The sequence below is a fragment of the Oculina patagonica genome, chromosome 4 (genome assembly GCF_052425735.1).
Source record: "Oculina patagonica isolate OP01 chromosome 4, crgOcupat, whole genome shotgun sequence".
Classification (NCBI taxonomy): Eukaryota; Metazoa; Cnidaria; class Anthozoa; order Scleractinia; family Oculinidae; genus Oculina; species Oculina patagonica.
Window position 1 is genome coordinate 59,288,823 of NC_135761.1, and position 27,396 is coordinate 59,316,218.

Below are 27,396 nucleotides of genomic sequence, written 5' to 3' on the forward strand. Positions count from 1 at the left end.
TTTTAGTCAAAGAGAGCAATTGGTGATATATGTAAAATACAAGTCACTCTCGCCTTAGAGTGCCTTTTACGTAAACGTAATATAACAGTATTAAAGCTATATTGCTGATGAATTTAACGGTTCTAGCCGGGTACTGAGGCGACAGATTTCTAAAAAAAAAGAACATTATAAACAAGCAACAAATTCCTCAAATTAATATCTTTTAAAAAAAGTAGTCATTGTCTTCACATATAGTCGACTATTAAGTAAAATTAGTTTCGAAAAGGGAGTCTATATTTATCTTTGAAGGCTCAATATAGTATTCTCCAGAACGATCATGTTTGATTCATGTATAATATTGTAAACCAAGAGATGTCATTGTGGAAAACGTAAATAAAAGAGAACTGATTCATTTTGACGATAAAGTGCAATTTTATTATTCAACTCAGTGCATTTACAGCATAGCCTGTACACAGTTTACACACAAGCTTTTACCATTGTTCAGGCTGGGCTTTAAACTAATTCTGTTTTACATTGTACAGGTATTCGCCCTCTTTTTCTCTCAGTATCCTTCACGCGTCTGAGCGCAGATTTATCAAATATGGAAATCACAGAAAAAAACTGAGTAAAAGGTACAAACTACTCTTATTTTAAACATGATTGAAACTTGTTTTCTGTAAAAGCATTGCTTTATGTTTGTTGCTTAAGCCTTTGTAATTTAATGACTTAATTCACAACTGTAAATGACTATCCGGAACGTTATCACTTTAATACCCACAAAACTGTTTTGGGAGCCTATAACACCTTTCACACTAGAACGTTCAAAGTTTAAACATTATCCCGATTTCCGTAGCATTAAGCTACTACTAATAATTACTTTCCTATTCCTAAAAAAAAAACAATAAATTTCGATCGACTATAAAGCTCCCAACGTTGGGGTTGTTTTGTATTTCTTCACATCACTAACAATCCTTTAGAGAATTTTGATATCCCTGTTGTATGGTTGTTGTAATAATTCTTCCGTATGTTCAATTAAGTGAGAGTTAATTAGCCTCTTTAAAGAGTTTTAACCTGTAGTGTTCTTTACATGTACCTGAACATTTGTCCGAAGCAAAATCTCTTTCAAATTCTCTAGCCAAACATTTTCTTAAGGCTGCATGGTTTTTACTAGCGACGGAGGCGTAGTAATAATCGTCATAGTCGTAGTCTTAAGAGCGCTTAGGCCCAAGCTAAACGTCGAACTTCACACGAGACGAACTAAATTGCAGTTTTAGTGGACCCAACAGGTACAGGTAAAGCTCGACTGTTGGAACAAACGTCGACATTATTCGACGAACCGACCGTCGAACCAAATTCAGGGCAGCAAGAACAAATATTTCCAGGCTAAAATACATTAACATATTAAGTTCGTTTCATGAAAAGATCGACGTTTGTCCTACAGTCAAGGGAAAAAAAGGCCTGATCGCAGGTTAATCTTCACACGTTCTATCCCTCTAAAGCAGGCGGATAGGACGTGTTGCTCGATCTTAATTCAGTCAGACAAACTCAACTGAGTCAAACGTCGAACTTATCACTTATCATTTCATGTGAATTTCGACGTTTTTTTTTTGAAGAATCAGAACGTTTCCATTTTCTTTACGACACCGTCGCTTAAAATCCAGTGAAAACTAGATCGTCGCAGAGGCGGAAGAACAAACCAATCACAATGGTAGCTCTCAGGCCATCCAAGTACTTCCTGCTTGCGACTTTCTGCTTGCGACTCCGACAATTAAGTTTTAGATCATAAGCGACGGAGTCCAGGCCAAATCAGAACTCCAGCCTTTAAAGCAAAAAATCTTTCCGATAAAAATCCAAACAAAAGCGTCTTTTATACGAATTTTTATCGGAATTTTACGGTATTGATTTGGTTATTATTCCCTTGCAACAAAACCGTGTCTCTTTGCGAAAGAAATCCAAGCGAAGGCTTTCACCTACAAGTGTGGTTTACTAGGAAACACAGTTTTCTTTTTCATCTTTACAGTATCCAACTAACTACTTAAATAACTAAATCAAACTAAAGATACTTCAACTAAATCTATGATGCAATTAAAAATAAAATAAAAAAAGCAAAATGAAAGAAAAAGCTGACAACAGGTTGCAGAATATGTCATGCACACAGATGTCACTCTGATTTCTTTACGTCGCTCCCGGCCCTTACTTCATCTTCAGCCAATCATAGCGCCTGAAATATATAAAAGATAACGCTATAAATTCATAAATGAATTCATTGATAAGCAAGAAAAGGATGGTAGAAATTAAAAAAAAACTTGATAATTAATTTTATCATGAAGGACCTAACTATTAAAAAACTCATTCAAGATAAAATTTGTCATTCTTTTGAAGTCTCAAAGCCTTACAGGGCAAGGCAGCTTTTATTTACTATGACCAATTTTTAAAACTTAAGAGAACGTAGTAATTTATCTTTCCTGAAAATTGTAGGAGTGTATGGACCCTATTATGCCTGCGCTGTTTCAAACTTTCAAAATTAATTTAAGCAAAGGTGACCAAACTTTCTGACTTTTCCTCAGCTAATAGTTATCGAAAAAAATAATTTCGTTCAGGGTGTACTTTTCCATAGGCTAAGGGAGCCAAAATAGGCCAAATCAGAAAAGTGCGAAGCTAAAATTGGTGGGAGGAAATAAATATAAAACAGAAGGAAGAAAGGAAAGGTGGGAAAGAGAGAATAAAATAGAGAAGAATATTGGAAATCCGAGTATAAAGAAAAACTACCTTGTGTAACACGGTAAACAGCATCAAAGCCTTTCTCGGAGTCATGATCATCAGTTTTGAAAATAATCGATATCTGCTCGCCCGTTCCTGGGATGTGCACTCGTACTACGTATGGGGGACCATTTCGGCCTCTCATCGGGGGGACAAATCTGTTCCTTCCAGGAAAGCCAAACATTTTTTTGAAACGCCCATGGCTCCTGTATTCACCATCACCATCACTTCTACCATCGCCATCGCCATCACGATCATCATCATCACAATCGTCATCATCGTCGTCTCCCCATCTAAAAGGGCCATAGCCGTATGCACCACTCAATCGACGCACCTTTCGACCGCCTTGAAGAATTGTAAGGTAATCATGACTAGGAAATAAACAAGAACAAAACAACGGTTTTAACTTTTAAGAAAATCATTTGGTCTCCTTATAAGATACATAACCACCGGTTTGACTTCTAAACCTTCTAGCACCACACGATTATTCATAAAGAAGGTGTTTGTAGGCTATAAAACGATTAGGCACTTCGGGGCACTCAATTTATCAATTTACCTCTGTTCCTCTTAGCTAGTAAGGCCAGCCTATTCAAAGCCCAAATGCGGACCTCAATGTGATAGAAATTCAGTTACTGATAACGCTTTTTTCTAGGCTTCTGCCCACAGCCAATGTTATGTGAGCGTTTACATGCCTCTGGGAATCCACAATGTGAATGACTTACTTTGAATATTGAAACGTTGGTTGATGGCAATAGCCCTGATTAAAACCTAGAATCAGTGCTTACCATTTTTCAGTTTCGAAGAATCGAAACTCCAGTTCCAGTGTTGAGCCTGGTGGCACAGTGATTGTCCAAATGCACTTCACATCATCTGGATAGTTGTCAGGATAACCAGGAGACCTGAAGCTCCCGGATGGCAAAGGTAATGGTCCTCCACAAAGAGCTAATAAAAAAATACCATTTTTTATTTTGTCGTCGTGTTTTCAATAAAGCATGTTTTGTTTAAGTACTTTAAGTAGAGGGTCATCATTTAAACTAAAAAAATAATTTTCTTGTTCTGTGATAATACACGTTGGATACCGCGTGTCATATGATTGATACAGTATCGTTTTGTTAAGAGTATTTAACACCCAACCCACCTGTGATTGTCTCACCGCTTTAAGATGTTTATCAGAAAGCATTGGCAAAAATGACATATTCTGGCCTTTTTTTCAAAGAGAACTCCCATTGAAATACTTAAAAACATATAAGAAATGATCGCCAACAGCTCACGATTATTGTAAATAAGTTTCTCGTTTCCTTCGATGCAGGTTGCATTATTCAATTAATTACAACTTGCATTATATAATTAATTAAAAGTTAATACCTTGCATCACAGCGTATTTGGCGAAGAACCCTCTCTTGGTCTTACTGTGGTCGGAAGTAAAAACGATCCTTATCATCTCTCCTGTTCCATGGATGGTCACAGTTCCGTCGTCTAGTTCTTCATCTCGGAAGAAATACCAGCCGAAGATGTCTTTTCCATCATCCTTGTCATCTTTGTCATCACACTCATGTTCATCGTCATCGTCGTCATCAACATCGTCCCCAGTCAGATAGCGTACCAACCGTGTCCCCACATAAATTTTAAGGAAATCATAGCTACAGAAAAAATTCAACGTTATTGATTGGGAATTGTGATATTGGCTTCTGCCACTTTGTTTATCAATGGACAACGATATTTAAATACTGCTTAATGTTTTTTGTTGCTGTTCAATGTTCTTTTGTCAAATGCTCTCTTTGCTATGAACAAAATACAAAACATGCTGCACTTTTAACGTCTTCTTGCCAGATTTGGTTAATAAAAGGGCTTTCATGTATTTCGTTCCTCCTGGATCAATTAACCACGTACATATGAAGTGTGTTTGTGTTTTACACTAATCTGACCTCTAAGTAAGGGGCAATTGAGGAAAGCATTAATCAAAATTGAGTTAAATTGGACAAAGTTGCCTATTATTTAACCAAAAATCCCGACATTTTGGTTGTAAAGCAAGAAACACAGTTGTTTCCTGGGTACTTCGGCTAAAAATTGTCGCTATGTTTTTGACGCAATCGTTTTCGTTTCATTCCGGTTGGTACGAACTGTCACACAATTTAGATCATAAATTTAATTTCCCTAATTTAATCTCACATCATGGGGAAATAATAACCAGGAACCGAATAAGAAATGGCAAGCACCACATCTTTTTGTTATTTTGCTGATTTTGGAGAAATACTCATTCGCTGGTCATTTTAGACGTTTCTTTTTGGCATATGGTAATCACTCGGCGTCATATGTAGGTTGACTTTGTCAGTGTTGGTTCTCGTCCTTGCTCCGAGTGTTTTTCTCCGGCTTTTTCGATTCCCCCCCCCCCCCCCCTCTTCTAAAAACCAGAAAAACCGCATGAAAGCTAGCAAGAGCTAACTTGGCTTTCCCTCCAATTAATCATATTTTTACTCAAGGTATTCAGGTCTTGTTGAACGGGAATGTTTTTAACTCACCATTTTTCAGTTTTGAAGTTAAGAAAGTCTATCCTGAGTACAGATCCGAGAGGAACAAGGATCGTCCAGGCACAGTAGGCGTTGTTAGGGTAGTTCATAGGGTAGTAAGGAGATGTAAAGTACCCGGATGGACCAGCCAGTGGACCACCGCATAGACCTGACACAGAGAATTGAACACATTGCAAAATCAGAGAAAATATGGTAGTTATAACATAATCAGTAGGGGTTAGAACCAGTAAAGCTACGCTAATGCTTTTCAACTTCTTAAAATCCTAGATGGAGACGTGAAGCGCTGATAATCGCTAGTAAAGCGTGTGTTTGCTTCACGAACCACAGGGGGAGAAGTATTTACAGAACAATAACAACTTTATTTGTACCCTAAATTAAATTAAATAAAATAAAATTTACAATACAAAGAAGAATAAAAATAAAATGCATGGCTGCCCGAGATAACCACCATTGGCTAATGAGATTGGGCAACCATCCTTAGTGTTTATTACAACAATTTTTACAATGGGTCAGGTACTAAGTACTTACTTAGATAACAAATATAACAACACACAAAAAAGATCACAGACAAAAACTAAGTTTACCTAAAAATTTAGTAAACATAAGCTGGAAAATGAAGTATATGGACAGATTAACTAACAGAAAAAGGATTTGAAAGTTACAGAGGTATAGATAGTCCAGTTAATAGAATAATATTAGAAAAATATTATAGTTGAGTTACAGTTCAGTTAATAGAATAATTTTATAACATTAACTTACCAGGTATAAAAGGGGTTGTGGTTGCCACTGTTGTTGGAACTGTTGTCGGAGCTCCGGTGGTCGTCGGCGGCGGAGTCGTCGTTGGCGGCGGGGTAGTTGTCGGTGGAGCCGTTGCTGTTGTAGGTGGACTAGTAGTCGTCGGTGGAGGTGAAGTTGTCGGCCCAGCATTGCATAGCGGAGTGTTGCAGCAACTGATTGAGCAAGATCCAAGAGAACCACCACGAGATTGATTCATAAATTCACATCCTCGGTTTTGAACGCAGAAGAATTCAGGAATACATCCTTTTATGAAAATGGACGTATTCAGAACGATATCAATCGCCTGCAGTGTGTAGCAACTGAAGCCTGAATTACAGGTTATTGGTAACTGTGTCAAAGAACAATTCGCAGTGCACTCGTAGCACCTCAGGCCGCCGGGAGCTGTTGACAAAAATTGACATGGTAGTTAATAAAAATTATCTTTGCAATCACGTCATGCCTTGTGAATGACGTCATAAAATACGAGTGGTTTTATAGGTTTAGCTTGTAGTATCCAAAAAAACTTTTTTTTTATTGAAACAAAACAAACAACTACAATACTCACATTAACTACTTACTTACAACAGTTTGATTTTAATTACATAGTTACATTAATTGTTAATTAACAATTAGACTACGAGCCCAAGTTTTCTATGAGCAAATAGTCAACGAGGCGCAGCCGAGTTGACTATCGCTCATAGAAAACGAGGGCGAGTAGTCTAATTGTTTTAGTAGAAACTCTAAAGAATTGCAGTCCAAAACCTACAATATTGTGCACTTTGAAGACAAAAATCAAGAAAATTTACCGCTTAAAGAGCTACGCGAGCGCGCGACTGTTTTCTATCGGCGAATAGAAATCAGTGGGAAAACCAATCAGATTCGCGGATTTCCATTAGAACACAGCTGAGTTTCTACTAATAAATATTATTGATTAATAAAGAAAAAAATAAGCTACTGACATACATAAATCTACGCAATTCAGAGACAGCTATACACAAAGTAACCACAGCTTTGAAAAAGATGGGTCTAATATCGAGTTCCTTATACGGGTTTACAATATTGAAAGTTATGAGTTCAGATCAATTTGCTGATATGTAAAAATTATGCAATATTAAGGTCATTGCCCCGAAATAGAACTAAACATAGATTTTGAACCGAACTTTAAATTTGCCTTCTTGTTGATTAACTTAAAGGGGTTTATATTTCGAAATAAAAAGGTGGGGACCCCATATTCATTTAGGAGCAGGAAGACCCTTTATATACCACAAAATTCCTTAGTAATTCCTTCGAGAGTACTGAAAAACTGAGTTGATCTGTTTTCGTTTTACAAAAAGAACTTGATCGCTACACCCAAAATCTGAGAAAAAATTGATAGGTCACCTTATTCGTTTACGAAAAAAGAGACGACTTATTCTTCCTTCGGACTAAGCCGCATAGAAAAAAGCCGCCGTTTTGCCGGTTTATGTGCACGCACAAATCATGCAAAAATCATGTAAAATTCTGCGCATTAAGGATGCGCAATAACAATACAGGGCAATGACCTTAAAAAATATCCAGATGCATACACTTAAACAGAAAAAGAATTTGTCTATGATATAAAAAGCTAGCTTCAAAAAACCGAAGGAAGAAGAAGGACCTGATGGGTTCTTTATTGCCTTGTTGTTAATGATTGAGCTTGCCGTGGTGGTCTTCATACATTTTTTGAAGTAGATAAAATATGAGCGGGAGATCTGTATGGGCGTTTACAAGATCGGACGCGAATATTTCCTTGTTCTTGTGAAACGAAAACAATAAATTGAATATAAAGTATTGTTATGCGATTCGGTAGAGATCTGTATCAAAAGTTAATGAATACTAATTAGCTGAGCAGAAGTTTGTATCAAAAGTTAATTATATTGCTTGATTTGTATTGGGGTTTTAAAAGTCGTGTACAGTTATGTGATCTGAATACTGTGCTGGGATTGCTTTGCACCCTCCTGAATAGTTAATGAATTTTGCAACTACTGTAGTATTAAAATATTTGTATACAAGTCACATATCGCAAAAGCAAAGTGTGCATCGACATTAAAGTAAAGTCTCGTACCTTGTTCTTGGGGTTGTAATAAATAGTCTGGCTTTGTGTCCTCCAAAGGAAACGGCGCCGATTGAGCGGTCCCTATCAACGTTACCAGAAACTACGGAAAACAATTGTCATCACAATTTGTTATTAAAAATATATTCGTAAGTCCCACTTGGAGCTGACGGCCTTCTGACTACGAGTTCTCTCCGGCCTTCCAGTCGTAGGCCGTCAAAAATTAAGTTCTCTTAATATCCCTATCTACCCGGGCTTTTTGGCTTATCGTTTCTCTGAAAGTTTAGACGAAAAAAGGTGTCGCATATTTTTTAAGTAATTTGAGATGATCATCAGTAACATGCTGTAAGGCGAACGGAATATTGGATCGATAGCGCTTTTTGCTTGTCTTTAAGTATTGATCTTCTTTTAAGATCAATATGTATGTGCCCCAAAAACTTCAAGGAAAAAACTTTAATTTGTGTTAAGAAGAAATAAAAAGAGATGGTCATTATATATTAAAAAGTTAAGACCATTTTGTAAATATCAAAATAATGAGTTGTACTGTTATCGACATTGACATTTATCACTTTATCTAGTTTGGAACAAAAAGACCGACTTTGGAGACTCTTTGGAGAAAACTTTTTGTACTGTAGCACTAAACGTAACGGACTACGTTCAAAATATAGAATAAAAAGTAGATGGAAAGGGTATTTCCATGGCTTTAGTAAACTTTCTGTACAAGGACAGTGTATTTTTTAAATAAACAAAAACTTCGGAATACTGTTAACATTACAAACAGTTAATTGATTGATAATTTGGCTTACCGTTAAAGCGGGCAAAAATGACTTCATATCTGCCTTACTCTTTTTCTAGCAGTAATGCCTGTGTAGCTAGATACCTTTAGATCCCCTTCGTATATGTTCGTTTGATACGCTGTTTCTTAAATTCGCACTTTATAGCTGTCATGAACCAATCAGACTTCTGAACGAAATTGGATGATTAATGACGCATTAGGCACCGAAATATTGTTTTGATTGCGACGGACTCTGCCTTACAATATTTGTTCAATTGGTCACGCATTTGCTTTAACCAAACTGTTATTGGCGCGATCTAGAAAAAAAAAGTTTAAAGATGAGCGTTCATATATCCGTTAATCCAAGAAACGAAAGGAATCTTACTTAACTTTTTGTTAAAGTACAACGTAATTTAAGTCAGTTCAACTCGCCTTTGGAGTAGCTTGGTGTTTGTCGCGATAGTGTTATGCTTTGCAAAACAAAAATATTTGATTCATTAGTGATATTTGAAAGGAGCACTGGGCAGGCACAAAATATCTTAAAGAACCGCGAAAAATAGTTTGCAAAAACATCTAGAGAAAAACGCAAAATACGCAAATATGAACCTAAAACGAAAAAACACAAATAACAGTGGAGCCGCTGCCTTAAAACGATGCAATTTTAGACTTTCTGTCGCGTATCGGTTACGTAACAAAATTGAAGATAATCTGACGCTGAATTAAGTTAAAGTTTATTGGTATGCATGGTGTTACAACAAAACCTGTTTTCCTATAGCAAGAATAAAGGTCTATTTCCAACTGTCATGACTTTCTACGATGGTCCTAAAACATCATATTTCATTGAATTTTTTTTACTATAATTTCTTCTGTAATTACAGCGTGAATCCTCAACAGGCATCGGACATAGATATTGTAGCCAGCATCTCTTCGCATCAAAAGTTGTTTAATTAAGCATCCTTTTCCAGGACCGCAACCTAATAAATATGAAGTGGGGGACTTACACCAATCGTCAAGTGGGAGAATTCTCGAAAGGTTTAATGTCACTCGCTAAGCGATAAGGGGATATATTTGTTATGAGAAATTTTTGATATTCCTTCCGAAGAAAGGCAGTCGGCCACAACGGTAGCGGATAAATCTATTTCAGGACAAATGACGTCAATCGCAGGAATTTCGTTAAATATATCTGTGTTTGTCAAAAATTTGACAACAATTCTATCTCTTTATTGAAACTTATTTCGGTTAAATGGTGCCAGCGGTGCTTTGAATTGTAAATGCTGAAGCGCATTCTTTCTTAAAGAACGGCAATTAGATATATTTCATCATATATTTCATATTAATGACCGAAAGCAAAATTAATACTGAAATCGATTGTGATGGAGCTGAAGTTTAACAAAACGTAAACAATTGATAAACACCGTTTTATAAAATGCAAATTATTTCTTAACTTAACTCGTAAAAATTGTAAATCCCTTTAAAACAGTGGAATGTTTTTCAAACGCTTTTGGAAATGCTTTTTGAAGCGTTTGAAGTGAAGATTTTACACGAACCACTATTTCCATGTTCGCTTTTCAAACGAAGTTAAACCGAAAACTAATTGTAAAACTGTTTAACTAAATTGGTTCAAAACGTCAAAGTCCTCATCTTTTTCATTCCTTTATATCCGCAAAAGTTGCTGTGCTGAATTCTGTGACGATTTTCCTCAACTTTGTCGTGTTTGAATATGCAATCGATAAACTCTTTTCAAATGAACGATGCAATATATGATACTACAACAAGCAGCCATCATTTCCTTTATCAACAATCTGAGAGTTTCGTAGAGTGCCATTTTCAAGAACCTAACGGAAAATCTATTAAGATGTGTATTTTATCGTCATAATGTTTCGTATTTCAGTTTTGTAGGCAAGACTACGTAACTTCCCAAATTTTCTATTCGAGGAAATCAGCGATAGTTCTAGGGAGAGAATATGTCTTCGACTTGTCTATCAAACATATATTATTTACACTTTGCTATTAGAATTGCGTTTCTATCTTTGCAATAAAAATATTGGAGAAGGCAAGATTCTCTTCAATTCAATTTGATTAAAAAGTAGTTGTTGTCATTAACGTAAAGTTGTTAATTTAAGAGTTACGGAAATTATCATCACTCTCAATTTTCACTTGATGAAGAAAAGTGCTCTTGATATTCCACCGATGTTAAAGGCCTAACCTCCCAATTGCCATTTTGGCTGTTTCTCTTATAATTTTAGAATCTGAATTTGGTCCTAATAGTCAAATTTGCGAAGCGAAATCTACTCTCTAAATTTTTTAAGGAAATCAGCCAATTTGAGCTTTTACTTCATTAACCATTAAACCCACCCGCTTAATTACACATCTCATAAGTTTTAAGCGGTCTTCACATCACAAAATAAAGCTGGCAAGCTCATCTTGGCAAAATCAAGTTGGTGTGTGTGAACGACACACACCAACAACAGTTGGCAAACTGTTGGCGAGAATAAAGACAAGTTCTATTTTTTTGTCGCCAACAGTTGGCCAACTTGTTTGACGTTGTTGCGTCGTTCATACACACCAAATTGAGTTTGCCAACACGAGTTGGCCATTAGTTTGTCGTGTGAAGGCCGCTTTAGGCCTTTACTATCCAATAAATCCATGTGAACGTTTACTTCTCTCAAAAACACTTCTGGGATGAGCTACATCTTCTGAAAAGTTTTAGCACGATGAACTTGGTATTTAATTTTTAAAAAAGTAGGTGCTATAAAATCTGTCTTCTTATTTATACTATTTGGCCTTGGATTATACTGTAATTTATTTAGTAGTGTTATTACAGAGGATGTTCGTAGTCCCATATAATACAATCGGAATGGTCTGTATCATTCGGTTTGGACATTGTTCCATTCCAAGTTTATTCCTTTTCTGGTAAAATTTGCTGAATATAATTTAACTCGTCTTATTTTTTCTTTGCTTTGCATTACAACGGGTCGTTGTCATTAAGTTTGGTTCGCGATCGTACTCCTTCTAAGCCATTGAACTAGTTAACAGGCGAATATCACTCCGGATCCATGCCTTGGAAAGTCTTTGATATGAATGTATATGTATAAACAAGTTTCGATTTCAACGTCGGACACGTTTTTTTTTTGTTTAGACTAAGACTAATTTGTTTAGGCTTTTTTTATTTCTCGATTCAGTTATTTTTCCAATACAAAGGCTCAAAAATTTGTTTTCAATACAACTAACTTCCAACATATGATACTGTGTAAACAGTCTGATTTAATTTTAGCAACTTGATTAACTATATTCCTTTTCTATCCCCTCTACCCCGTTCTGGAATTCCTCGTTTAGCAGCCAATAATCTAAATGATTTTTGGCTAATGGCTTTTCTCCCGTGTTCGTGTCTAATCTTTTCAATAAAAAATATTGTAGAAGGCAGAAATTATTTTCCCCACAGCAATCCCATGCAATAAGGGATAGCTCTTGTTTTTAATGTGAAGTTGTTATTTTTAACATTTAGGAGGTTATTTTTATAACTAACAATTGGACCATGCTTAAGCGTGCACTATCCAAATATGGCGCAAGCGGGAAGTTTGTAGAGCACGAAAAACGTTGTACGAAGTGGAAGTGGTTTAAAACACTTGCGGTGAAAATGTAGATATATATCCGCGAAAAAAAAAAAAAAAAAAAAACACGCGCGAGGAGAGATTTGCTCATGCTATCAGCGTGCACTTATTGGATTTTGTACACGCTTACGTATACTGACTTTGATTGCGCGCCTCTGCTAGCTATGTTAAAAAAAAACACATTAAAATCAGCACGGAAAACTATTTGCCGCCGGCCGGATGAAAGAAAGTGCACTTGATATTTTACCAATGTCGTAGGTCTAGCATTGACCAATTGGCAATTAAATTTAATAGCATTTTTTTCAGATTTTTTACAGTGTACTTTCTTTAAATCAAAGGAACCAAGAATCTTTGAAGATGTGTCAATGACTGTCAGAGTATTTTCAATTTCAAATAGATAGCTCCACTATAACAGTTTTTCTTTGTTGAATTTTCGTTCACCATTACGGCTGGCTTGATATAAAGATTACACGTAGCACCACTAGAGCATCGAGATGACGAATATAACTCTATACCTTACAAACGTCCTTGACAAGAATGTTCATTTAATAAACATGTTTTAATTTCAGCCTTTGACGTATTCTGATGGTCATATATTTTGTTAATTTGTATTTTGTGACTAATTTGTTTAGGCTTTTTTTTTTCAGTCGACTGTTTCAATTCAGTTAATTTTCCAATACGATGGGCCAGGAGGCTGTTTTATAATACTGTTGATTTGTAATAATTAATACTGGATGAGAAATGTAATTTGATCAATTACTTGTATCCCTCATACCGGTACCTTGTCTTTCTAAAGCGCTGTGGAATTCCTCGATTAGCAGCCAATAAACTAAACGATGTGGGACTAATGGCGAGACTGTCTCTGTGTTTATTGCCCTATATTAAAGGTTTTATTCGGCGCACTTAGCAATAACATTGTAAAATTATCAGCATTTACAAATACAAAATACAGAAGAATCATTAGGGTTTTAAGTTTGATCTCTCGCTTCTATAGATATGTTGCAAGTGTATTATGAGATGCCCTAACAGTTTTGTTATAAGAATGGATGGATTTATGACACTTTGAGAGAATATAATAAGGATTCGACACTGAATTCGATATTGAATTCCTTTACTTTGGAGTTTACATAATAAACTTGATATCGGCCTCTAACGGACATTTAGGGGAATGCCTTTGATTTTGTTTTAACTTGAATTGAAGATATCCCGCAAACAATACAATAAAATAGAATTATAAAAAATGCCATGTTGCCTCCAATTGATAATTCTGAGCGCAAAAAAAAAAAAATACTGCGTCTAAAAAAATTAAAATTTAGGAAAAAAGAGAGAAATTGAATGACAGTTTTAGTGTCCAAATGTGCTTGAATCGACGACAGTGGTAAAAAAAAAAAACAGTTCTATCTTTTATCAATTAATTTATTTTGTTTTCATTTTTTCCCCTTTGTTTTTTAGTTCTTCGTCTTTCTTTTTTTACGGTAGACTTACTTTATCGTTAACCTTGACCCAAGGTGGTCATGCACATTGTTTAGTACTAACACAGATGTGCGGTTATTGGTGTATAGTTTAAATTTTCTAAATTCTAAATTCTCTCCCAAAACAAGGCTAAAATAGTTTTTTTTTAAATCAAATACGTAGAACGTAGTATTGTTTTATTACAGGGAGCCTTTACGTCGTCAAGGTATCGCCCTTCTCCCTGTTTCCACAATATCTGTATTAAAGCCCAAAATTGCGTTTTTAAATAGAAACTCAAGATCAGAAAGAACTTGCAAGAAATATTTGCTTGTAAAATCAGAGTTATATCTCTCTCCGGTTAAGGTTCCATAAGGAATAAGCCAACAATATAGTTGGTAATCCTGGAATTTTTCACCAAGTTCAAGACTTTCAAAAATCTTAACGAGAATCGTATTGGCAACTCAGGGGACAATTTGTCAAGAAATATTTATAATTTCTTCTTGTTGTGAATTTTAATTAACTTTCTAATATTTTAAAGATATATCTTTTAATCGCTATCTAACATCTTAAATTAATGTTATTGCAAAATATCCATCGACCTCTTTGAGAATTCTCTTCTTGACAGGATTAATTCCCATGCAACAAAGATCTTATGATAACTGCATCTGAAAATCGAAAGATCTGCCTAGCTGTTAGTTATCACTGTTGCGCTTATAAGAATAAAAGTCAAACCTATCTTACCGACCTCACCTCATACAATGAACGACCTTATGTGTAAAATTATCAATTTATTTCAGCTATTTCCCTGTCGACCTTTTGTGTAAAAATCCATGTCTCGAAGGCGAACCCTCTCGTAACGACCTCTATACCACTTTAAAGCTTAATTGTTTTATATTATCCTTTCGTATTAAACCTATGATAAGTTTCATAAAATTAGCTGAACATTAATTATTTCGACGTTTTAGTACTGAATTGGATTTTATTAGGATAATGTTCATCATCAGGCCTATTTTTAAGATTTATAAGGATAATGTTCTTCATCAGGCGCATTTTCGCTGAACAGTTTTGCCCCGACTTTGTTCAATGTGTCTAAAGAGAGCTGATCTCTCTAATATATTATTGAGAATTCGGTTCGATAATCTTTAAGAAGTCATCGAGAGCTTACAAAACGGCCAAAAAACCTGCTGTGTCATTTTTGAGATCCTTAACGTAAAGGATGCTTATAAATAAAAAAAAGGTTGGTGATGTTGCTGCAATGGTCGGTTTTCATATGAATGTACAACTATTCTTCTTGAATACCTGGTTTATCAACAGCTACCTTTTACTTCTTTAATTTGTTCCTTTAATTGCCTCACCTATTTTGCACATATTTCCAGTTAAACGTTTTTCATAGTTCGATCCATGATGGCTGTATATTGGCAGCAGGAGGCTAAAAGTATTTAATTTGTTCATAGAGGAAGTTTTGTCTAGTTCTTGTCATTTTCTTTCAAAAGTTTATATGTCACCTGGCTCGAAAAATCCAATTCTACCTGGAATACTGACTTTTTTTTACCGTTTCTATAGTTTGAAATGAAATAGTCATTGTTCATGATCTATTATTTTATTTTTAAATTGTTGTTTAGAAAGGCTTATGGATGTTTATTGATGTCAGACCTCGCATGTCTCGACTTTCTTTAGTGTCTATCTGTTGAAAGAAACCTGTCTTGACAAAAGTAGTTGTTGTTGTTGTTTGCGGTTAGTTCTATTGTAGTCTGTTTTTTTAGCTTTCAAGAAAATATTATTAACATCGGAGTTGATATCTTGGTTCATCTTCAGCAGTTTATGGAATATACGTACGCACTATATCATTCCCTCATAGCGCAACGATCACTAGAAGTTTACCAAAACAACAACGGAAAAAACAACTAAACATCTTCAAAATATGAACAACAAGTTAAGCTGCTCAAAAGCCGCTAACACTACATATCAAACTTAATATATCAAACTATATTCGGAAGACAGCATTACTCGAACGTCGTTAAGATTATTGGCTATTGAGGGAGGAATTCCAGAAAGTCATAGAGAGGAAACATTTAATTCCTGCAGTGAGTCAAGAACACTTGACCGTTGTATTACAATTCTGTAATTTGTTATGAGGCGCAATATTTCTGTCACAAATACCATATGGAGTGCGATGGTAAACTGAAATGTATCCCTTTGTTTGTTTTCTTGTCAAAAACAAATTCGCTAACAAGGTTACTCTTTAACAATAAGACCAATGAACATTTAAAGCCAAGAAATTGATTTGGCTAATTATGTCGAATGTGATACCTGTGACGAACTGGGGAAACAACAGTTGAAACAATATTTTTTAAGTGGCAGACAGTATTAGTAACCTGTTCACGTTGTTGAGAAGTCGCCTAACTGTCTAGCTGAGGGTATATAAAGCGAGCTAATTAATTAAGTGTATCAAAGAGTGCAGAGGCTTGGACGAGCTGGTAGGATCAAGTGAGGAAAGACCGTTAGCGAGAGAATTGAACAAAGATGAAGATTTATCTGCTTGCTTTGACGGTAAGTTCCCAAGGTTCATTTTTTTGGTAAATTGTAAGCCATTTGAGTCATAAACAGTTTTTTATTGTTTGCGATTTTCAGAGAGATATGTTTATAGACTAATTGAACGACGAAAACTTTACGCTCTCCAAAAAATTGATTTCTATTTTTCTGAACTTTTGTCTTAAATAATCGATTTAAACCTCTAGATACTGCTCTGTAGAATAAATAACCGTGGATAAGATTCAACTGAGTGGATTGCATGAACGTAATCCAAACTGCTCAAAAATCCTTAAAGAGAAAGGGTTTTTTTTCTAGCTTACTGTGCTGAAATTACATATTTAATCATTGATATTTTCGTTATGATTATCGGGAAAGTTTGTAGTTTTCCCTAAAGTGACCTGTTTACACTGTATTCAGAAAAGTCCGGTCCGTTACAAAAATGGCACTACTTAACGGTTCTAATTGGGCTTATGCAATCAGAGTGTTACTGAGCCGGATTTTGATCAATACTTAATGATCAGCATAAGAAAATGTGACGCCACGAGTGAAGATTTGGTCTTGTTACATTGTGAAATATTTAGAACAATATTTGAAATGAAAGCGAAATATTCCACAATTAAGCACCCACACACTAAAACGCACCTTAACACATCGGAAAATATTTTGAAGACTGCTAAAATGCTGCATAGCTTTCTAAAGTATAATATACGTATTTTTTTAAAGGAAAATTGAACTTTTATATCACAGTAATTGTAATGTAATCAAATAGCAATACAATGCCCAAAATACTCATCCTTTATTGAAATTCACGCAACTAATATATTTCAAAAGAAAACATATTCCTTTGTTTTTAATGAGCAGTTTTTGTGCAGTTTTTAAAGACGCTTTTTTTGTAGAGAAACAATTTTGCGTTGACCAATTAAGTGCTCAATCTCCAGCTCCAAGCCATGCAGGCATTTGCAATTTTTTTTTAATTCAGTATAGCGTATAGTATAGGTGTTAAGAGCGAAATAAGGAATATTGAGAATCTTGCAGTATTCAAGACATCAAATGTCACTCGCTATCTTCGCTTTGGAAGAAAATAATAACTTCACACCGTAACACCGTAATATTCCATTGTGCCGTAAATAACTTTAACAAAAAAGAGTTTAAAATACGGTGTATGTTGCTTAAAATATTCAGTATGGGCTTTGTATAATGTTTACATATAAATATAATAGAACAAATGAATGGTTTTTGTATTTTGACTCAACCCAGTTTAAAAAAAATGTTTGTTTTGGGTAGAATGGTGTTTAAATGGCGTGGAATCGCCGTCAAGAAAAGAAAATGAAATTCCACGTCACGAGCTTCTAGACCGTGGTATTCTCTATGAATTTAAGTTTAGTCACTGAAAGAAAAAAATAATAATAAAAACTAAACATGGAGACCTCACCTCTAATTGGACAATCAACCAGACACTGTTAACAATGGTCAGCTCAATTGGTTCGTAGGCAGACTCTCACCCAGTGCAGAGTCCTTCTTATGTAGATGGCAAAAATGTCTCAAGACTGAATTCTGGCTGTAAACGTTTCAGCTAACACCACGCTTAAAAATGTGCATAAACATACTCGTTCATAACCTCTGCCCATTTCTAAGCCTCTTATGAACCAACATGATTGATAATTTCATTTTCGTTCTCGTATTTTTGTCCAAGCGCATCGCTATACTCTACTGAGCGCAAACACTGTGTCGCTGTCTACAACAAAAATGCATTGACCCAATTCGACCACATATGCGCCACTAATATTACAGACCTTTAAAGCTATGAAATCAGCCAATATCTGAAATGAAAAAAGCAATCATTGATGTTGTTCTTAAAAACGCGCTTTAAATATTTCATAAAGTATTTTAAGGCTGAAATAACGGTCGAATTCAGTTCATCAGAATTATATTATAAAACATGCCTCTTATAATTACTACTGGACAGTAATTTAAGAACTATTAGAAATTTGCTATTTGCTGATAAAATATCACACACAACGATAAACGAAAAAAGCATGACACTCATCTTTATTATCTGTAGATGTATATCTAGAGTACTTAGTGCATCGATTGCTCAAGTAGAAAAGGTTTAAGTCTTCGTGGTTCACGCTCTCCAAAACAGGCAGAATTGTGCCATTTTCATGCTATCATGATTTATAACACTTATGTAGAGGTAGTGTTTTCAAATCAAATATTTTGTTTGACGACGTTCTCGTTGGCGCTGTTACTGTAGCAGTTTGTGGTAAAGCTCAGAAGCTGTCTTGTAGGGAAATGTAATAATATTGATGTTGAGCAGAAAGGTGCTTCGTACAATCCGGGGCATGCGTTCTGTTTAAATTGTTTTCAGCAAATAAACTTTTTTGTTTCATTTCTCACTTGCACACTTCGACAAACAATTGATTAAACTTCACTTCGACAAAAAATTGATTAAACAGTTGATTAAATTTAAATTAAATTTCTTACAGGTGGTGTTAACAAACATAGTGACTACGCATTCAGCACGTTTTCGTTTTCCAAGCATCGTGCGACCTCAACAACCAGGTACGTGTTTAATACAAAATGCAGATCAGCTTCAGAAATTCTATAATTTATATCTCCAAGAAAAGCAACCGGATTCTTTTTTTAGACAGTCTTTTTTAATTTCATTAGAACTTCACAACGCTGGTAAAAATAGTTTTTACTCTAATCTTATGAAGATATCCGAATATTTTAATTTTGGTAATTTTAATCCCGATTTAGTAGACACCGCAAAAGTGACAATGTTGCTGCAGTCAATGAAACAGAAATATATTTCGTATTGGCAGCATACTCTCTACAGCATTCTCAAAAACTAGAATTGTATAGATCTTTTAAGAACGAATATGCTACCTCCAATTATCTAGAGTTAACTAGGAGAGTTTCTAGTAGGAGAACATTAGCTAAATTACGTATTAGTAATCATAAGTTAATGATCGAACTAGGCAGATATAACAATACGCCCAGACATAATAGGCTCTGCCCGGTCTGTGATTGTAATAAAACCGAAGATGAAATTCATTTTCTCTTTTATTGTTCCAAATATACAACAATAAGAGATAACTTTTACAAGAAAATACAGCCTATCATCTTAAATGTCAGCCTGACTTGATTTTAGAATTAATGAATTCTTCCGATTATTTTGTGACCATGCAATTGATTAAATTTATATCATCTTGTTCTGATTTACGTAACAACATACTATCAATGTAATTAATTTTTAAGATATGTAATCATTTTTTTTACTATGTTATTATTTTTATTATTATTACTTAATAAGTTTACGCTTTTGCAATATTGTAACAAATTTACAGTCATGCAAATAAAGCGTGTTGTTGTTGTTAATAGTATCTGTAGATACTTTAATGCATATACCTGTACGTTTATGATCAGTAAAAACGGCTTCAAGGCGAGGGAGACAATTTTTCTTCGTCATTCGTTTTAATTACCTTTTCATTACCTAGCCCGAAAAACTAATTCAGGACTTGAACCCGAGAGCTTGGCAATACCGGTGGGATGCTCCACCAACTGAGCTACCCACAAATTGTAAGTCAGGTCATTTCGTGGGGCTATCTTGCCCATGAAGGAATAGACAACAACTTTGTTTAAAAATGCTCCTACAATGGAATAAAAAGCCTCAATACAATGTTTGAATTATAAAGAGAACAATACTCTTAACAAAATGCTCTTGCAATGGAATCGATAAGTAAAACCTGATCCCTATAAAAATATTGTTGTAAACTTAAGGATGGCTGCCCAATCTCATTATAGCCAATGGTGGTAATTTCGGGCACCATGTACTTCATTTTATTTTATTCTTCTTTGTCTTAAAAATTTAATTAAATTTACAGCTACAAATAAAGTTGTTGTTGTTGCTAACCAGTAAGAAGTGATTTACGTCTTTTATTCCTTTTCTTTATCAGCACCAGTACCATGCGGTGGTCCATTGGTTGGTACATCCGGGAACTTCGCATCTCCCAATTATCCTGGCAACTATCCGAACAACGCATACTGTGTTTGGACAGTTACTGTTCCACAGGGGTCACAATTCAGGATTGACTTTCTCTTCTTCGAAACGGAACCTTGGTAAGGCATGACCACTTCCTGATCAAATTGTGTAAGCTGTTGCTCGGAGAAATTCCATCACGCGTTTGAAACGAGTACAGTTATGATCAGCTAACCTATACTCGCAATGGCTTCATGGTTAGCGCGCTGGACGCAGGATCAAGCGGTCCAGGTTAAAGCCCTCACCAAAGTCATTGAATTCTTAGGCAAATCACGTAACTCTTATAGTGCCTATCTCCAACCAGGTGTACAAATGGGTACCGCCGAATTTAATACTAGGGGTAACCCTGCAATGGACTACCATCCCAACCGGTGAGGTGGGGTAGAAATACGCGCAGACATATTACTCAAGCTGAAAAAAAAAATCAAACATCGTCGTATAAAAACGGTCAAAAGCGAAAATTATGCAAGCGTTTCCGTTATTCTAAAGCAAATTTTGTTGAAAAATGCTGTTCATTGCCAAACACTGAAGAATAATTGAAGACAAGCTTCCTAAAAAAAAAATATTAATTAACAGATAGTTAATATAACAAAAAAAGACAAAGTCGGTACCAACTAACCAGTGACCGTAGGGAGCTTAGAATCTTTTATAGGAAAAGAAAGAAAGATTGGATGAAACAAAAAAGGAAAAAAAAGAAAAATTAGAGAATAATTAGATCCTTTTTTCACCCCTTACTTGTATTTCTGCAGTTATGACTTGGTTAAAGTCTTCGTGGGAAGAAGACTGATTCGTCGCTTGACTAGAGGAGGCGGAGAAAGGGACAACAGATACTTTAAGGATGATGGTGATGACGATGACGATGATGACGACGATGATGATGACGATGAGTGTGATGATGATGATGATCACGAGTATGGAAAAGGAAAATTTGGCGATTATATGCATATGTACGAGGAAGGAAAGAGAGAGGCCAGGGTTGTGTCAATTCATGGAACAGGGGAGGTGGTCAGGATTGTTTTCAAGTCAGACCCCTGGGTGACCAGGAGAGGTTTTTTTGCACATTACAGTATGGGACAAGGTGAATAATTCTACGAAATTTAATATAGCTATAAAATTAATTATTATTCAAGTTCTACCATGTAATGAGTTAAGCTGCCTAATGTCCGTCCTGACCTAAGTATAGTTCTGCTGGTGGGTGCTCTATTATTTACAGTGATGCTTAAAAAGTTGAAAAAAGGAATTACAAAGTACTTTAGAAACGAAATTTGAAGGGCGAATTGAGGTTGAAGCGAAATCTGTTATTAGCCAGACAACATTTTCAGGGATGTTTTTGTTGTCACTTGATTGCTTGAATCTGTTAATAACGTTGAAACTCTCCAATGAAGTCATATTTGCCAAAACGGGGCAAAGATAAAACAAATTTGAGACTTAAAAGACCGAATGCAACGTATTTCTACGTAGGTAGCTCCTTTATTGGACTGGTCGTATATTGGTTGTGTATATAGGGTTTTGAAATTATATAATTGAAATGTAATTGGCAGCAAGGAAAGTCGACCTTCTCATCTGCTTTTTAATCGACAATAAGCATAATGTAACTTGCTACACGTTTGTAAGTGTTGGGTGTTCTTTTAATTTCCTAGCACTTTGTGGAGGCCCATTGGTTGCCCCCTCTGGCAACTTTACATCTCCTGGTTTCCCTGCAAACTACCCAAACAATGTGGAGTGCAGATGGACTATAACTGTGCCGCGGGGATCAACCCTCATGCTGAATTTTCTTTCCTTTCAAACTGAACGATGGTAAGTTTATTAATCTTTTAAATTATTTATACTCTGCTCATTTTGCGCCAAAGCTTAAAATAGAGCGCTCAGTATGCTTTAACTTTTGCTCTTTGGCGATAATTTCTGAGTGTTAGTAACTGAAAAGTTTCCATGATCAAAAAAAGAAGTGAAAGTGACGAAAAAAAAGATTTAGGTGAATGTCACATTTATAATAAAAGTCCTACTTAAACTTTGGCTTCCGTACTTCCTGTTGAACTTATTGTAGCTGTTGTTTGGCTGGTCGATAATGTTGTCCTTGCTACTGTTGTACTTGCTTTATTTTGTTATTCTGGATGCGGTTGAAACTTTGTTGCTGTTACACTTATTGAAATTGTTTTTGTTGTTATTCTTTGTTGTTGCTGAGCTGTCGCCGTCGTAGTTTATAAATTGTTTTTGTTATTGTAAAGCAAATTTAACTACATTTAAGTCTGGTAAAGAATAATAAAAGGACAACAACACATATCGTTTCTAACTGACTTCTTAACTGCTCATTTTCACCCAGTTATGATTATGTCAAAATTACTCGTGGCTTGCGTGAGATACGTCGTTTGAGTGGCATATACGGTCAATATTCCTGGTACAGAGGCAGATTCAACAACGATGACTGGGATGATGACTGTGATGACGATGATGATGATGATGACGACGATGATGATGATGACGACGACGGTAAATGGAAGAAAAAGTTTCGCTTTGGATACCGGATGTCAAGATTCTTTGGTTTTCCATATCTTCCTAGAGTATACGTCATCGGAACTGGCGAGGAGATATCGATTACTTTTAGATCCGACCGCATCATCACCTTGAAAGGGTTTGAAGCAGTTTACCGCATTTTGCAAGGTAACAATCTTATTACTGTTACAACTTTATTGAATTTTTTTTCCTTCTCGTCGTAAGAAGTAAATATTTACCAGCTTTGATTCACCACACAAAAAACACAAACTGAAATTCTGCCAAGACGAATAGCATAGAATGAGAGAGTTAAATAATTCATTTAAAAAATCGATTTTTATCTTATACAGAAGAATGAAAATATTTTCTAAAATGTTCGAGGAATTGCGCACGCTATGATTGATCATTTCGACTTCATTATAGCTCCATAAAGCACGCGGCTTACGACACCCACCTGCTTTATCGAGTTATAATGCACGCGCTTACGTCACGAGTTTGAGCGGGCGTAATTTCTGAACATTTTAAAAAAGAGATAAAAAAAAATTTCCCCGGGCAGTTTTTAGTTATATAAGCACTAGGGGATTTTTAAGAACACCCGAGAAGAGCGAAAAGCACTCGGCTGCGCCTCGTGCTTCCCTACGCACTTCTCTCGTTTCCTTAAAAATTTCCGCGTGATTATTTAACTCATCAATGCACTCGGGTGCGCTCTCTGATGTTCGCTAGGCGTACACACCGTTGGCTTCATGTTTCCATAATGGTTAAGAATTGGATAACAAGAGACACATCTCTCATACAATAATGTTTGTTCTTACTGTTCTTATTTATGTTTTTGTTTTCTAGGTCAGCTGCACGGGAAGTGATTTTTCTTTCAGAAGAAAACCTATTTCTACATGGATTCAAAGTACAGGTTTTCGGCTTTGACGAGATGGGTAATCTTTTTATGCGGTTTCCATCGATCTCTTTTTTAACGTTTTGTTCTTGTCACTTTAATGGGATAAATATCTTTAGTTAATCTGTAGCAAGTCCGTTTTACGATAATGTTATTGAAAACAGTGAACTTTTCTCAAAACAAGGCAAGAACATTGTTATCTCAGAACATAGATTTGAATTTTGTAGTATGAGGTAGCTTACACGCAGATATGTGCGATTTGCAAACGACATCGGAAATTCAAATGTTTTTTTTTTTTACTGTGTAATTTTTTGGAAGAGGGAAAACGCTCTCTATTGGAAAGTGATAATATAAATAAAATGCGACGTAGATTTTTAAAATGAAATTAGAGTCCGAAAATGCTTTATACCACGTTAATAACTTCACCCCTGTGTAGCAGAGCTGGTTTTACATTGATGTTCGCTAGGGATTCTATAACAAGTCCATCAGAGATCCAAAAAACCTGTAAAACAAACATCAACAGACGCCCTCTAATGAAGACGTACATCAACCCACTTCTTCACACCCCTAGCTAGCCCCGCTCATCAGGGACAGGGAGGTCTAAATTCACCAGCAATTAGGGCATTTTTCAGGTCCGGGATTTACCAAGAGGCATGTCTGATTCGTACCATGCTTCCTAAAAGCTATGGTTCATGTTACCATTGTTTGGTTCCTCGTCTCAGTCGACCTCAGCTTTCTCTCTTTCATTCTAAAAAGTATAGTATGAAGTGGGTTTGAGGGATTTGACAAAGGTTACCTAGCGATTCCGATATTCAAATATATTTTCAGGTTTTTTTTTTATTATCCCCGAAAAAATAATTTATCCTTTCTCTAAAATGATAAATTTCTGTGACGCAACTTTCAACAAGTTCAGCTTCTTTTATAACCTTTCAATTGGTAAATTGAAAAAAAACTAATTTTTCAAACCCGGGTGGATGCGACTCATCCGCTTTGTAAAAAACCTCAGCTGAAAGCTGACAGGCACGTTAAGGTTGGTTTTAGGCAGCTGGCTGAAAATCTACTCCGGAAAAATCAGTTTATCACACAAAGCGAAACCTGTTCCATAAAACAGGTTGTGTGTTTGGAACGCCTTTTGAGGCGAAAAGTTGTCCTTGACTGGCAAATGAACTGAAGTCGAACGTGTGTGTGTGGTTACTAACAGCCAGGAACCGAACCCTGAAGAAAGCTAGAATGTGGTACCATTATTTTTAGAAGGAACTTAGTAGTTGACCAAATACGAAGAAGAATGCGAAGCTACTTCCCTTTCACATTGATGTACTGTTGACCTGATAAGTCAAAACGCCAAGAGGGTGGTGTTGATGGAAAGAGTCTGACTTATAGAGAGGTGCAAAGGATCTTGGAGGTATGAATTTCAATTTTTGTAACTACGACTTTTTTGTTGGTTTGTTAAATCGCTTTCAAGCGAGAAGTACCACGCTTGTTGATGCGTAGCGGCTAATATATGGTTGTTTGTAGATATAGAATTTCTCTTCCAGTGTTCGACTTGAACACGAGAATAAAATTTCCATATCTGTTATTTTGTTTATTATATAAACACTGTATGTCGTTACTGCACTGATTGTTGCTAAGTGAGTGTTAAGGTTTAAAATTAGCGGAAAAAAGATCACAACTGCTCGAATGAAGCCAAAAACTGAGGCTCAAAATAAATAACAATCAAGCGTTCTCACTTTGTTAAAAAAACAAAACAAAAAAAAAACAAGTGAAGTCCTCGACTGCTTTCCTGGCAGACCAACAAACAAAGCCTCTGAAACGTTGTCCTTTGTGGACTTTCGTTAAGGTTCATTTCTCTTCACCAAGCTTATCCTTGGATCTTTCAGAGAAAGTGACTAATTCTAGTGGCCATAAATATTCAAGCGTTCTGTTTTCAATTTTCGCAACCAGAAATGTCATCAACTTTACGATACGTCGTTGTGGATGTTTCTTTTCTTCGGCCTCTAAAAACATTATAACTTCTTCGTCGGTGAGCGATACGAATCATTCAGTGGTGATTTATTCGATTATTTTTTTCAAGAATATTGTTTGCAGCCATATGGGAATACTTTCGACAAAGGCCACCCAGGACTGAAAAATAGCGATCGTGTTGCCATTCAGTCATCAAATCGAAAGAGTGACGCGAAATTAAAGCGAGTGATGTGTAATTAGGTGATTGGTGATATCAGATACACGTTAAAATTATCTTAATATTACATATGTCGAGATACTGTTTCTCTTCGTGATCTGAATCCCAATAAACAACCGCAGCTAACATAATAAATGACGTTTTTCAATCCGACGTTTGTATTTTAGCCTGAGATCAAAATTTAAGATTGTCCTTTTCAAGGTCTTTAGTGCCCAAATTTTGGATCTCAAAAGAGTTTATTTGCATAATACTCCTCAAAATACTTTTAAAGCCGAGTCTAAATGAATTTGAATTTTTATCCATATCAACAGTACATACATTGCTACTTTTTTCAAAATATGGAGATCGTGTTGCTAGTTATTGTCTGTTAGTTACTACATCATTGCTTTAAATCAGATGAAAAGCATTGCCTAAAACGTATTTAAGAGTGTGCCCGTGAGAGAACAGGGCAGAACCATGCAACAGGTGATACAGCTCATATCACCGATTTCGCCCAAACTTAGCATAAATGTTGGGTATGGTGAGCTATTTACTGTGGCAAAACATCAACTCAAAATATTTTATTCCCTTCAAGTTATGGCACCTTTTGCAAAAATGGCCATTTTTCACTAATTTATGCATATTTAATTAGCTGACTTTGATTGACCAGTTCCACAAGAAAAAAAGACTTCTGAAAATAAAATTCACTGCACTATATTCTGTGGTTATTAGGCTTTAAGTACAATAATTCACTTTAACCGTCAAATTTGATTTCTTCTCCTCAAACGGTCTTTTGGAAGGTACACATTTCGTACTGTTGGAAATAGCCTTTAACTAGTGCCCAATATCTCCCATGAGCAACAACTTATATACATTATTCTTACATGGGTAATGAAGTCCATCATTAAACTTTACAAAAATGCAACAAAATGTCTGGGGATTACAATATTTTATTAGTATTGAGGAACTAAACACACGTGACTTAACGATTTCTTGCTATTTCATCAAAATTCACCGAAACACAGAAGCCATTTATTTGCCTCAATTTGGCATAAAATCGGTACGAAATAGCTAATCAAGCATTAATCTATAGATAACAATCAAAATATTGGCGAAGAAAAGGCAGTTAGGGCATTTTTCGGAGCGTTTTCAGAGCCATATAAATCGGCAATGTTGTGATATAGCAAATGTAAAAACAGCAGCGAAAGATTTTCTTTACAAGCTCGCTCAATTCAACATTTAGGCACATCAGAGTAAAGAAACAAGAAAGTAATACTACATACATGCCACTTATCGACACACAGATGCTTTCTTTTGAAGAATTTGTTCTTC

General features: G+C 35.6%; 2 protein-coding genes across 2 annotated transcripts; one reads left to right on the forward strand and one right to left on the reverse strand.

The window, feature by feature from the left end:
• Nucleotides 1-391: 391 nt before the first annotated feature.
• LOC144650929 (uncharacterized) lies at nucleotides 392-9,024 on the reverse strand. The gene is made up of 8 exons (XM_078510732.1): nucleotides 8,922-9,024; nucleotides 8,128-8,218; nucleotides 6,027-6,446; nucleotides 5,259-5,415; nucleotides 4,105-4,379; nucleotides 3,525-3,681; nucleotides 2,749-3,110; nucleotides 392-2,200 (listed from the first exon to the last, which is right to left on the reverse strand). Exons 1-8 carry the CDS (start codon nucleotides 8,946-8,948, stop codon nucleotides 2,184-2,186), a joined length of 1,506 nt encoding a protein of 501 aa, XP_078366858.1. The 5' UTR covers nucleotides 8,949-9,024; the 3' UTR covers nucleotides 392-2,183.
• Nucleotides 9,025-16,410: 7,386 nt separating this feature from the next.
• Nucleotides 16,411-24,303, forward strand: LOC144648906 (scavenger receptor cysteine-rich domain-containing protein DMBT1-like). The gene is made up of 7 exons (XM_078508354.1): nucleotides 16,411-16,503; nucleotides 18,972-19,047; nucleotides 20,445-20,607; nucleotides 21,277-21,605; nucleotides 22,168-22,324; nucleotides 22,848-23,185; nucleotides 23,858-24,303. The coding sequence occupies exons 1-7, from the start codon at nucleotides 16,477-16,479 to the stop codon at nucleotides 23,875-23,877; spliced, it is 1,110 nt and encodes a 369-aa protein (XP_078364480.1). The 5' UTR covers nucleotides 16,411-16,476; the 3' UTR covers nucleotides 23,878-24,303.
• Nucleotides 24,304-27,396: the final 3,093 nt, after the last annotated feature.